General features: G+C 34.0%; 1 protein-coding gene across 12 annotated transcripts in view; it reads left to right on the top strand.

Annotated features, from left to right (window-relative positions):
• Kiaa0825 (KIAA0825 ortholog) overlaps positions 1–14,632 on the top strand; it is a 383,898-nt gene that overhangs the window by 44,640 nt on the left and 324,626 nt on the right. For 9 of the 12 annotated variants that reach the window (XM_040273480.2, XM_078044977.1, XM_078044964.1 and 6 more), the window contains 2 exons: positions 1,882–2,013; positions 8,169–8,195. The exons of 1 other annotated variant lie outside the window; for it this stretch is intronic. In XM_040273480.2, coding sequence (XP_040129414.2) covers positions 1,883–2,013; positions 8,169–8,195 — 158 coding nt within the window. In that variant the 5' untranslated portion in view covers position 1,882. Of the gene's footprint in view, positions 1–1,881; positions 2,014–8,168; positions 8,196–14,632 lie in introns of those variants that run through there. 2 more of the 12 variants (XM_078044969.1, XM_021726907.3) reach the window with 2 other exon arrangements.

The raw sequence follows: 14,632 nt of genomic DNA, 5'->3' as shown, positions 1-14,632 counted from the left end.
ATGAAAACTACATTCTACAGTATTGCAAAAGGAAGCGGCTATAGTAGTAAGAGCCATTCTCTGAAACAATGCCAGTTTCACAGACAAAACAGTAAAGAATAAAGTAGGCTGTGAGGTAGCCATCAGAGAGAGAAGGAACCACAGTGGTATTTTTGAGCAGCCGAACAAGTCTGGCTCCTTCCTCTCATTATGCTATAACAGTTGCTTCCTTGAAAATCTAAATGAAACTAAAAATCTACACGGGAAAGGCACATTACTGGGTCTTGACCAGAGTCAGAGAAACAGAATGAAGCCTAAGTTACTTCCAGACTTCTACAAAAACATAAGAGAGAATAAAGAGGCTAAAGAGAATAAAAAAATACTAAAATCATTCCACTGCAGTTATTTTGTACTTTTGGTCACTTATGAAAATAATCAGCATTTAGTTCTGTTCACAAATTCTTTTTTTGTTGAGGCAGAGGAGGGTACCAGGAATTGGACTCAAGAGGCACTCAACCAGTGAACCACATCCCCAACCTATTTTGTATTTTATTTAGAGACAAGATTTCACTGAGTTGCTTAATACCTTGCTTTTGCTGAGGCTGGCTTTGAACCTGAGATCCTTCTGCCTCAACATCCTGAGCCTCTGGTATTATAGGCATGCATCACCACACCGGGCTTCTGTTCACAAATTCTAAAGAGAGGCTTGCACATAGATACACACCATCCATTCATTCAGTGTCTGAATAAACCTTTTTGCTCTGGAGGGAGAGAACTTTGGGGTGTAAAACGACTCTTGTAATAATACAGAATAACTTTACTAGTGTAGCAGTGAAGAGAATTTTCTTCCCCCCTGTGATTTTGAGTCTAAATTTAGTGAAGTAAACTGACTATTGACAAGAGAAAATGCTCAAACTTGTTAGTGTGTTCAGGGGGATCACAGGAAGGTGGAGAGTACTAAATAACCCAATGAGGTTCAGATGCTTATACATTCTTGACAGGGAAGAGGGATATGGGGAAAATCTGAGCAATTTTAAGGGACAATAAATGATTTTTAGGGGAAATTAGTGACACCAAAAAATAGATAATAGCTTATAAGTGATTCTCTTTGGAAATTGAGTGTGACCAAAGAAAGACAATAGTCTTTGGCAAAGTCTGTCTGGAATGCTAGAGGAGCTCAAGGAAAATTTTGCTTTCTTCACATATAAGTAGGCCCAGGGGATGAGGCTATAAAAGTCTGAGACTGGCCTGGTGTGGCAGTGGACCCCTATAATCCCTGCGAATAGGGAGTTTGAGGCAAAAGGATCACAAGTTCAAGGCTAGCTTTAGCAACTTTGCAAGATCCTATCTCAAAATTTTAAGAAAGGACTGGGGCTGTAGCCCAGTGGTAAAGCGCCCCTAGGTTCAATCTGCAGTACCCGCCCCCCCCCCCAAATTTTTTAAATTAAAAATAAAAGTCTGAAACTACAATTTCCAGGTCAGTGTATTCATAAGAATGGAAGGAAGACGTTGAGTTCTAGCTTCATCCAGCTTTGTTTACAGTGCTCTCTGGGTGTATTGATTTCCTCTGTAGCTTTGGTTATAGTGAGAAGCTATAGAATGTTTAAGTACCCTCTAAGGCTGGTTTGTTGTTCAGTTTTCATACCACAGAGAAGTGTGAAAATTAGGTCACACCTCATGAAATATAAATAACAAAGCACTCTCCCTAGTTTAATAGCACCCTAGTTCTTTTCCTTGTCTATATTTCATGTGCCTATAAAGGGAAACTATTATTTTTGGTTTAGTGTTACAACTTTTAGTATCACGATTTGTTTGAGGTAGATTTCTTTCTTTGGTTTTTTTTTTTTTATCTTTTTATCTTGGGGAAACTGACATGTTTTATTGCTTATTTTTGTTCCTTAGAATGGACTGGGTAGATGAATATTCCCATAATTCTTTTGACCTACAATGCTTATTAAACTCGTTTCCTGGAGACTTGGAGTTTAAGCAGATCTTCAGTGACATTGATGAACAGATAGAACAAAATGCTACAAGGTAAATATTGCTAATTATTTTGTAAAAATCATTTCATATTCTGTTTACATAGAATTTACCTAGTCTAGTTCTAATGTTTCTACTCTTAAACAATTTGGGGTTTGAATTATTATTAACTTTCATGAAAAATATTGATTATAATCCCCATCTTAAAATTTAACACAATTATCTGTGGGAGACCAACCTTGCACTTGACTGGGTCACACTCCCTGGCTGGGTGCTGAAGCACTCAGTCACAGAAATGTGGCAGAGCTTTCCCCACCCTTCTTGGGTTCCAGGGTCTGTGTCTTGTGCATGGGTGTATCTTCTACATCTCCATGGGTGAAGCTATGCTCACCTGTTCCTTTGTAATACAACCCCTTGCCCTGTTGAGGATAGAATCTTCCGTGGAAGTGCCTTGTGTATGTCCCCTTCTCTTACTGTGCCCTTGGGTGTGGCCTACCCAGGCATCAGTCAAACTGCTGACAGTGGACATCATGAAGATAGACTCAGCCCCCTGAAACCTGACCCCTTGCCTCATTTGAATAGCTTCTCCTCAATAAAAGGGGTCAGCAGTGCTCTCACTCTCTCTCTTTCTGTGGACCCTTAAGGTCAGAGAAGCCATCACAGCGACCCCAAAGAAAAGGGTATTGTGTCTCTTGTGTGGTTATTTTGCGCAGCCCAGTTAGCCCAGTTTACCTGGAGTGACTCCTGAGCCTTTTAGTCATGAGAACAGAAACTCTGCAATTGTCTTTATCTGATGAATAATTTCAATAAGACTAGAAAATATAAGCACTGTTTTCAAATAGGCAAATTAGAGTTTATTAAACCACTATTAAAGGATTCTTAGAGTTTGAAATATTAATGTCCTGGATTGTCATTTATATGTTTAGAGTTAAGCATTTTTACTTGAAGGTAATCACAGTAATTAAAAATTTTAAATTAAGGTATTTAAATGGTATTAAAAGGTCACAATCACTAAGTTACTGAAAACAGAACATTAAAAATAAGATATTTGCATAATATTTGTCATTTTAAGTCTTCTTCTTGCCTAAATGCTCACCTAAATGAGAGGGACTGCTCTCCCAATACTGGGAGCACGGATAACAAAGGAGTTTTCTATAAATAGATCTTACTCTTTAATCAGGCAGTTCACTCATTTGAATCCTTCTAGTTAAAAGCTCTAATTCACATGTGGGTTGCTATAAATGCACAAATCACAGTAAAAATTTTTAGCATGCAACAAAATATTTTCTTTTTTGAATATTTAAGTTATCTTTCAATTGGTTCAAAGAAAATGAATGAAGCAATTGAAAATGTTCTAATGTATTTTTTCTCCTGTTTACATGAGAATACAGTTAATTCTTCATCACCATAATAATAGGTACAAATAATTTCAAAAGATAGCATATTGTTGGGGAGTTATAATTAGAAACAAAATTTTTCTCTTCTCAGAAATCCTGCCCATGAAATCAGCAGAGAAAGAAAACACTTTTATTGTTGTTTAAGCATTAAACAAAAATATGATGTACATCACAGGCAATCTACTAAGAGATTGCAAAGACAGAAAGGCCTCTTACGACCTTAGGTAGCCAGTTAGACACAGTCTGTACTCATATGTTGCTGAGGTAAACATCACTAATCCTTAAGAAGACTTCACAACACATTTTTTCACACATAGTTCATACTAAATTTACTGTGAGAGTTGGGGAAGTTACTACCTGTGTTAGCTGGTAGACTTCATCTGGAGGAGAAATATCTTTTTAATATCTTCATGCCAGGTGATAATTTTGTAAATTGAAGCCAGGTACACACTGAAGTTAGACTCTTAACTCTCCCACAGAAAGGAGGAGGAAAGAGGGGAATGATCTATCTGGTTACTCATTTCAAAAACATAGCTCCCAGATTCTTGAGAAGGACATTTTGGGTCCCAAAGCTGACAAAAGGCACATCTAGTCTTTCAAGGAATACATGTCCAAAAAGTACAAAAGTACTATGATTAAATTTTCTAAGGCACATGATTTAAGAAAAAGGAGAGGAGGAAATCTTTTCCCTGAATTTCAACAGAAAGAATTAAACTTATTTTTAACTTTATAATATAAACATATGTAATGAATATATTTTAAATGTAACATATGTATATAACTTAACCATACTGTTGAGAGTGTATACTTGAAATTACATATATTATAAAATAACTATATAAAACCTAAGTGTAATTATGCACTCATGTAATTTTTATTCTATATATTTATATATTGTATGATGGAGTTTCTAACCTAAAAGAACTTAGAAATGAATATAGTGTTCATTTAAATAGATTTAAAATAATTTATCTAAATTTCAGAGATGGTTATATTTTTAAAATGGAAAATTATTTTAAAGATACATTTCTCCCTTCAAAATGACATTTAGTCTCTATCAAAACAAAGTAAGCTATAAAACTGATGTTTTTATTATATATTGCTTTGTTTTTATTTGGTAAGCCATCTGTACTTAATTTTCTGCCCTACTTGGTCAATAAAAAAATCACACTTAAAAGTAAAACAGTTATTAAATTATTATATTTTGCATTCATAAATTATTTTTTAGGTTGAAATTCAGATGTTAGTAAAAAAAGAAATTGTAATATAGAATATAGGGATATAATTTTAAATTAAAAATACTTTATTGCTCATATATTAAAAGAAACCTAGAGCAGAACCACCTCAAGTGACCATTGAGCTTCACAAGGGATAAAATAAGAGAGTAGCTGTATGTACTGTATGCTACATTTAGAATCAAGTCTATTTTTCATCAAATTCAATTATGTTTTTATTATACTCTAGAGAATAAACATAATAGTATAGGGTGTATATATTTTTAAAAATAAAATACTGAATAATAACTATGGTTCTAAAGAGTGTAAATCATTTATGCACTCATTTATTGCCTTCTAACAGAATAGCTTTTAGAAAATTGTGTGTCATGACGAATCAGTTATGCCACACTTACACTGCAGCAGTTGAATTACCCTTGGCATTTTTGTATTTTAACAGTTCTGTTTATCTCCCAGTGGTGTACATTGAATAAGTAATGAACATCTGTATGATATGGGTTTTCCCTAATACTTTAAAAGAAAAAAAATATTAGCAATACATTTTTAAATAGAGTATTTTTTCTTACACTTGGATTTTTAAAGCTGTTATTTCTTAAAATGACCCTGACATCTTAAGTGTGAATTCTTTCCCTCTTCTTAATATCATCAAATTTTATGAGCTATGGGGATTCTAACCTCCCCAAAGCAGTGATTCACCAGAATGGACTGGTGTGCCCAGAGGTCACTGAACCTTCACCTCCCCTCAGGATAGGCAGTCATTCTCTCAAGCTATTTTCACTTTTATACACTGGTTTCCACTCCATTCAGAGCTAGGTGACTCCTAGTTCTGATGGTCAAAATCAGGGACAATGAATCATTTACTTTGAACACATATCAAAATTGATAACAAGAAGGTTAATAACCTGCCATGGAAGAATGCTATAAATGTGTACCCACAGAGTCAGAAAACTGCACATACACTGAAACATTTTTTGAGCTGACTAGAACTTATTAATTTAATAAGATATTGAGATATAGACATTTTCTTGAACTGACAATATAAGACAGAATGATTTTTATCCACTTAATGTTCAGTTGGATGTATATTATTGTATCTTTTTAATTTACCTGCACCTTCTTTATTTTTATTTATTGATTGATATATTTTGTGGTTCTGAGGTTTGAACCTAGGGCCTGGTACATAACTACACAAGCAATCTACTACTGAGCTACATCCCCAGCCCTGAATGTAGCATTTTATTTTATTTTTGTTGTTATTGTTGTCTTGGTTTTTTTTATATTATTGTATCTTAAAAGTCTGTTTTACTCTCCTGTTTTCTAATTATAGACAACTTCAATCTATACCTCGGGAAGCAGGTTTTGCTGGTACTGATATAAGATATCTACATTTTTTGTGATCTAAAGAAAAATTAGGAAGTGCCACCAGGGACAATCCATTGGTTTTAATTCAGCAGTGAAGGGAGGAAAGATATCATGAAAGAGTATTAGATAAAGATTTCTATAAATTTATTTGTATTTATTAAAGAGAGGATACATGCCTACTGATTACACTTATTTTTCATATTATGTTTAAATTTTTTGAGCTTATATGTGAAACCTTTAGACTTTTTCACATGGTAGATGCATTTAAATTTCCTATGTTTATATCTTGTTTTGGGGTTTCTATATTCTGTACTCCATCTAACAGAAGCCTACCTCTCCTCCCATTCTACTGCACAAGACTAGGCTATATGAAAAGAAAACATTTTCCTCATTTATCATTGAACCCAAAGTAAGACCTAAAACACCACTTTCCAATGTCCTCTGACTGGGTCTTCATAGCATTCTTATCCTCCTCACACAGATAGCATCCTGGGCCTCAGCTGCTAGGTACCCTAAACTATTCCTGGCCCCATTTATAAATAAAAGTATAGCTTTTATTTGTAAGTACAACACTTTAATTTAATGTAGGCCATAAAGCATAAACACAATAGAGAATTCTTGTTTGAGGATGTTCCTAAAGAATAGCATTGTAATTACCTTTTCATGGGAAATAAAGAGAAGCACATGTCTACCTGCTTTTAAACTATTAGGATAGCAAAAGTACAAATATTACGATACTGAAAATCCAGACTCAGTATGCAGATTGAATCAATAATAGTTGGGCCACTGTTTCCCAAAGAAATAATGGGCCAGTTGGAAATAAAGCCCAACTCCTAAGGTAACAACTTATGGGCCTGTTAAGATCTGACCCACCCCTGAGGATAAGAACAGAGAAGAAAATACACCAGAGGACTGAGCCCCAGTAACAGACATGACCACTGTTAGCTGCCCATCTTTCCTGTTGGATAAGTGATTAAAATTAAACTCAATCCTATCTACTGTTCTTGGAAAAGAACTTTGTCCAGGACTCAACAAATTCAGTACCTTGTCTGAAAAGTGTCTTTAACACCAAGGCCATTGCTCATCACAATCCTAATCCACGTTACTTTAAAGACTTTTCTTTAATTTCTGCTTTAAAGATTTTGTTTATTACTGTAGTACCTAAAACAGTTGGAAAGCAGAATTGCCAAAAACAGTATTGCCTGAAACAGTCCTGGCACATAGTAGGCTAGAAGGTAATCAATAAATATACGTTAGCATGTTTTTTAGGCTTGTGCTTGCTTTATTTAAATTAGAATGGAGTTAGGTGAGGAGAGCATGGTAAAAGAAACTGTCTTCAAATGTTAATATTCATTAGGTATTTTTATATTATTATAGTAATTTATACAGTAAAATTTCAAATAGTAGAGATGGGCAAATATGAGGAAGTATTCTTACTCCTCTGACCCTTCTAGTCTTGTTATGAACCTGCTCTGATTAATTTTTATATAATTTCCCAGAAATATTCTGTACATATACATGTATGCACTTAAAAGTACATTTCAGAGGTTTTTTCATAAAGGGATATGTATTATGATTATGTGTGTGCATGTATATGTGTGTGTGTTAATGTATATAAAAATCTCTCATATAGTTCTCCCTAATTCTTTTAAATTTTACTTGTATGAATATGCAAGTAATACCTTTTATTAAACCAGTTCTCCTTTGATAAGCATTTCCATTATTTTCATTTTTATGATATTATTACACATACAAAGGATATGTCCTTCCATCCTTATGAAAGTTATCTATGAGATACTTTCTTAGAAATTATGCAGTTAACTATGCAAAATTGTTCTCCAGCAGTGCTGCAAATGACTTCTCTCCAGTGGGTAGCATATAGAATGTATGCAATATGCCTTCCATTCTCATGCCCTAACCATAGGTATTATTAAAACCCTTAATTTCTATTTTTGTTTTGTTTTGCTTTTTTGTACTGGGGGTTGAACCCAGGGGTGCTTTAATATTGAGCTATGTCCCCCGCCCACCTTTTTTTTTTTTTTTGAGACAGAGTCTTGACAAGTTGTTGAGGCTGAAGCTGGCCTCAAACTTGCAATCTTCTTGCTTCGACTTATCAGTAGAGATAAAGATTTATACCAGATATGGCTCCAGATCTCTTCTGATTCTCACTGTTACATAATATTCTCCATTTCTTTTTTTTATCTCTGGCTCTTAGGAAGAGAATCAAGGGAATTGGCATGGAGTAAGTACTCGTTCAGATTCCCCACTTTTCTCCTCCTGATTTTAGTTTGTATAGTTTCCTTGAGATAAACCACATTATGCTAAAATTACAGGAGCAAGTTTCATAGATTAAAAGGACACTTACATATGATTCCTTGTCATGGGTATTAAATCACCATGTTCTTATATCTCTGTGGAAGACTTCTAAAAATTTTTCTTTATGTAGTTAACATAGCTTTGTGACTCTTTCATCTTGCTTTTGCCTCTACAGTTTATGAAAAATCATCCAAATCAGATATAAATTTAGGAGGCAGAGGTTTAAAACCATGTGTCTCAACATAGATATAATGCCAGGCTCATTCTTCTTGTTAATACCAGCTCATTCTGGTATAACTCTGCCATCCACTGAAACTGGGCCTGGGGACAGGAACTAGGGGCCTGGGGAGGGTATTGGAGATAGATATTTCACAACTGTTTAATTTTTTAAAAGCATTTTAAGACTTTTCAGGTTGACATGCCTACACTGGGTTTGAACTTTTCTGAAGCCATCTGGGCCATTCCAGAGCTTCTCTAAACTAAAGACTGGTGATATAATGCAACAAATCAACAGAAGGACTTAACTGTAAAGTTTGTTTCATACTATGTTCCTCATACTAAATAAGGAAAGATGAGTTAACAATAGACAGGAATCTTGGGAGGCTATTAATATACAATCCAGACGAAAAATGATAAGGGCCTAACCTAACTCTTTGACAAAATAGAAAGGGAAGCATACATATGAGAAAGATGTAAAGAGATAGTGTTAATGTGATTTGATGTCAAAAGTGTTTTTTCCCCCTATAGTTTTAGATACATTACAACTTTTTGAAATAACTAAAACCTTTCTGAAATAGAATACATTTCAGCAGAAATGTTAATTTCTTATTCAGTTTAGCCATTAAAGTAGTTGTTTTAGGAATCCTTTTTTTTTGTCCTTTTATAAAACATTATCCAGAAATGTCTTTATGTTGTGAAAATGAGTTTTCGTTTCATGACTGACTTATAGTTTAATTACACACTAGTGTTTTGTTTGTTTGGTTTGGTTGTTAATATTTGTTTTTTAGTTGTAGTTGGACACAATACCTTTATTTTATTTATTTTATGTGGTGCCAAGTATAAACCCAAGGCCTCACATGTACTAGGCAAGTGCTCTACTGCTCAGACACAACCTCAGCCCTACACAATAGTTTTCATAAATCAGCCCTCTTCCCTGAAAATTACCTGGTAATCCCAAGGAATTTTAGTAACTTATTTAGATAAACTAGGCTTATCCAAAAACTAAAAAATTCTTATTTGTCTTATAATTATTTATTTGTGTTTCTAAACACATTTTGACAGAACTGAAAGACTTTTCCTTAAACTGAACTTGCGTTATTGATATGACATATAAACAAGAACACTGAACATGTAACATCTTAAAAAAATTTTTTTTTAATGTTTGGGTTTTCATACTATAAAAATGTTCTTTACTCTGCCATAGGATTTCTACTCTGATTTAAGAAATAAAAATATTTAAAAGTGTTTTAACATTCATGAAAACACATATATTTGTTTTTTACAACCTTTATATCAAGAAATTCTCATAATTTTTCCCAGTGGAGCATGTTTTTTTTTCCTTTTAACTGTTTTGTGGCTACATAATTAAGACTATATTTTAAATCTTTGAGAAGCTTTTGCAGTAAGCTACATATTGTAGTTTCAAGATTTTATGCTGCAATTCTTTTTATTTTTTTCTTTTTCTCAGTCTCTCTCCCCACTTCCACCAGATTAATATTAATGGGTCTTATGCTGCTGTTGGTATTTAATGCCATCTGTTTAATTATAGGATATTGTAATCTTTTAGGAAGTAAGATAGTGTATCTGTGCATATTTGTACACATAGGGGCATGAATGTAAGTGTGGTGAGGCCACAAAAATAAAATCATAATTTTTATTCTCTAAATAAATGATTAGTACTGAATTGTGGGAGTTAGGTGGCAGTGAATCTTAAGTAGGGTGATTCTATAAATTTTCTTAAAGCAGCAGTATTGTTGCATACAACCTCCTTTTCCATGAGGAGAATCTACTTCTATACCTCCCACAGGCACACTTGGTGGTTCTCTCTTATGTACTCCCTTCGCACATTCTACACACCTCTTATCACATCTTAACATATTGTAGTTATTTATTTACAGGTCTATCTATTTTACTAGACAGAATTCCTTTAGGAATAGGATGATGTCTTATTGCTTTAGATCTCTAGTATATATTACAGTGCCAACCACTCATTCAGTGTTCATTTCATGGTTATCAAATATAATGCCTTCATTCAATAAGTAGTTTTTGGACTCCAGTAATCTAGGAGTGAAAGCTAATAGGAAAATTGTCATGGGTAGCCTTTAAAAAAAGAATATTTTATATTAATTTTTTTTTATTTTTTTGATTGAGAAGTTTCTTTTTTTCCCCCAAATAATCTACTTTTTTTCTCTTTCCACATTTTTTGTTGGTACATTATTGTTGTACATATGATAGAATTTTGTTGCTACATATTCATACATGCACACAGTATAATATTATGATTTGGCCAATATCACTCCTGAGCACTTCCTCCCTCCCTCCCCTTTCTCAGCCTCTGGTCCCTTTCCTCTACTGATTTTCCTTTGATTTTCATGAGATCTCTGCTCCACCCCACCCCCACCCTCAGAACCTTTCTTTTTACTTTTCCTAACTTCCACATATGAAAGAAAACATGCAGTCCTTGACCTTCTGAATTCAGATTATTTCACTTAACATAATAATCTCTAGTTCCATCCATTTTCCTGCAAATTACATAATTTCATTTTTCTTTATGATTGAATAAAATTACATTGTGTCTATATACCACATTTTCTTTATCAATTCATCTCTTGTTGGTTCCATGGTTTTGCTGTTGTGAATCATGCTGCTATAAACATGGGTATGCACATATTACCATAGTGTGATGACTTTAATTGTTTAAGATAAATACTGAGGAGGGGTATAGCTGAGTCATATGGTAGTTCCCTGCCTAGTCTTTAGAGGAACCTGTACTAATTTACGATCTCACCAACAGTATAAATATTTTGCTTTTTCTCCACATCCTCTCCATCATTATTGTTAACATTATTTTATATATTGTTTATTTTCTTGATGACTGTCATTCTGACTGGTGTGAAATGCAATCTCAGTGTGGTTTTGATTTACATTTTCCTAATTGCTAATGATGTTGAACATTTTATACATTGGCCTTTTATGTTTCTTATTTTGAGACATGTCTGTTTAATTTATTTGCCCATTTATTAATTGGGTTATTTAGAGTTTTGTTGTAAAGCTTTTTGAACTCTTATGTCTTCTAGATATTGATCCTCTGTCAGAAGAGTAACTAGCAAAGAATTTCTCCCATTCTGTAGGTTCTGTCTTCACATTCCTAATTATTCCCTTTGTTGTGCAGAAGATTTTTAATTTGTTGCTGTCTCATTTATTGACTTTTGCCATTCTTTGGAGATCTTCTGAGAAAGTTGTTGCCTATGCCTAAAAATTGGAGGGTTGACCCTACATTTTCTTCTAAAAGTTGCATAGTTTCTAGTTGAGAGCCACAGCCGAAGGGGCTCCAGCAAACTTCCAGCTGCCAGCAAACTTCCAGTTGCTAGCTGATGATTGGCTCACAGCGGCCCCAGCAAACTTCCAGCTGCTAGCTGATTGGCTCCTCTGCGGTGATGCTCACTGGGCTGTTTCCCTGCCCTTTCAGACCACAGAGCTGCAGTTGTGGGACTTTTTTTGGCTCCGCCCACGCATCCCAGCCAATTGGGCCTCAAGAGCAGGAGGAGTGGGGGGTTGAGAGGCTTGTGGGAAGCCGGTGGTGGCAGTTGGGCTCTGAGGGAATTCCTGAAGAGCTCCTGTGGTGCGTCGTGTGTGTGTGTGTGTGTGTGTGTGTGTGTGTGTGTGTGTGTGTGTATGTTTTCTAAAAATAAAGTTCATTTCTGCTTGATAAGTGGCTCCTGAATTGTGCCCAGCCAGACTGCGGCAGGTTGACCCTACATTTTCTTCTAAAAGTTGCATAGTTTCTAGTTTAATTCCTAGGTCTTTGATGCATTTTGAGTTAATTTTTGTTCAGGGTGAGAGATAAGAGTCTAGTTTCATTCTTCTATATATGTATAACAAGTTGTCCCAGCTTCATTTCTTTAAAAAGACTGTCTTTTCTCCAATGTATGTTTTTAGCAACTTTGTCAAAGATTAGATGACTATAGATGTATATGTTTGTCTCTGTGTCTTCTATTCTATATCATTGGTCTATTTGTCTATTTCTTTGCCAGCACCATGCAGTTTTTGGACTTTTTCTATTCCTTTGAAGAACGTCATTTGTATTTTGATGCAGATTGCATTGAAACTGTATATTACTTATGATAGTATGGCCATTTTAGTAATATTAATTCTGCTTATCCATGAATGTGGGAGATCATCCTTTGAAGTCTTCTTCATTTTCTTTCTTCAGTCTTGTTTAGGTTTCATTGTAGAGATCCTTCAAATATTTGGGTAAATTTGTTCCTAGGGTTTTTGTTTGTTTGTTTGTTTTTGGAGGCTATTGTGAATGGAATTGTTTTCCAGATTTCTTTCTCAGCAGATTGATTATCAGTATATGGGAAAGCTATTGAATTTTGTATGTGTCTTTATCTGTCTGTGATACTGGCTTCTTCCTTTCCTATTTTTAGCCCTTTTATTTCCTTCTCTTGCATAGTTCCTCTGGCTAGAATTTCTAGCTCTTTATTAAATAAGAATGTGAGGGTGAATATTCTTGTTACAGATTTTAAAGGAAATGCCTTCAGTTTTTCCCCTTTTACTATGAGATTGGCTTTGGGTTTTTCATACTTAGCCTTTTTGATGTTAAGGTAGATTTCTTCTCTCCCTGGTTTCTTCAGTGTTTTTAATCATGAATGGGTTTAATCATGAATGGGCTGAATTTTGTTGAAACCCTTCTCTGCATCTATTGAGATGACTAAGTGATTTTTGTCCTTAATTCTATTTATGAGGTACAATCCATTTTGGTCATGAAGCACAATCATCTTAATATGTTGTTGAAAATGATTTTACTAAGATTTTATTAAGGATTTTTGCATCAGAGTTCATCAGGGATATTAGTCTTAGTGTTCTTTCCTTGATGTATCATTATCTGTATGAGTGTGATACTTGCTTCACAGAATGAATTTGGAAGTGTTCTATCCCTTTGTATTTCATGTAATTATTTCAGGAGTATTGGTATTAGTTTTTCTTAAAGATTTGGTAGAATTCAGCTGAGAATACACATTCTGCATTTTAAAAATGGTTTATAAATTGATTTATACACACTCTTTCAGTAATGTATCACTTGCACACATCATTAACTTGGATAATTCAGACTCATTATAATTAAAGCACATTGAAGTTCAAATTTACTAAGAAATGTTGAGATTTATGAAAAGTCATAGAGTACTATGATAAATACTCATGCACCCACCATTCAATTTAAGAAATAAAATATTACCAGCTTAGACTCCCTGTACCTCTTCTCAGCCTCTTGCACTTCCATCTCACCCTAGCAGAGGGTGATATTGAATCATTCAAGTACATTTCTCATTCAGTTTCTACCTATGTTTATAATTCTGAACATTATATGGAGTATTTTCAAATTAGAATATGGATAGTATCATAGTATGTGTATTCATTTTTGTTTTTCCCCCTTAAGTTTATAGTCATTAAGATTCATCTGTGTTGATAAGTGTAATTTTACTTTATTTTTAAACTTATTTTGAACTATCCAATCCTTTAATCATTCTCCTATTGATGAACATTTAGATTGTCTCTAATGGCTTTAATATTCAAATAAAGCTAAGAATATGCTTTAAAAATTCCTCATTAAGCCAACTAATGTTGTAAATTTGGAAATTTAAATATTTTGGGAAGAAAATGTACTATTTTTGTAATCTTTGTGTATTTTGCCCTAATGTTTGGGATCCAATAATAAATGTGCTAATTATATTCCTGTTGGTTGAATTAGCTTGGTTATTTTTTGTAACTGATTTTGCTTCTAAAGAAAATTTCAAACAATATTCATTTAAACAGAAAACTCTTAAGGCAAAATAAATACTAGTGGCTATGTTGCTTCTGAAAACCTAGACTAAATCTCACATCATCTAAGTCTAATAATATACAGACCTCTTTCTGTGACAGATTACTATCTCCTACCAGCAGTATTATTTATTATACATATTTCAAAATAATATTTGAAACATGATATTTGAAAAAGTATCTTTTAAATGTTGAAAGTTAATTTTTGATTCAATTTTGATCTCAATTAAAGATAAATTGTAGCCAGGTGCGGTGGTGCCAGTGGCTCTAGAGGCTGAGGCAGGAGGATTGTGAGTTCAAAGCCATCCTCAGCAAAAGCAA

The sequence above is a fragment of the Ictidomys tridecemlineatus genome, chromosome 1 (assembly GCF_052094955.1).
Source record: "Ictidomys tridecemlineatus isolate mIctTri1 chromosome 1, mIctTri1.hap1, whole genome shotgun sequence".
In the NCBI taxonomy this organism is placed as follows: Eukaryota; Metazoa; Chordata; class Mammalia; order Rodentia; family Sciuridae; genus Ictidomys; species Ictidomys tridecemlineatus.
Note: the sequence above shows the minus strand (reverse complement) of the source record. Positions and strands in the feature narration are given on the sequence as shown.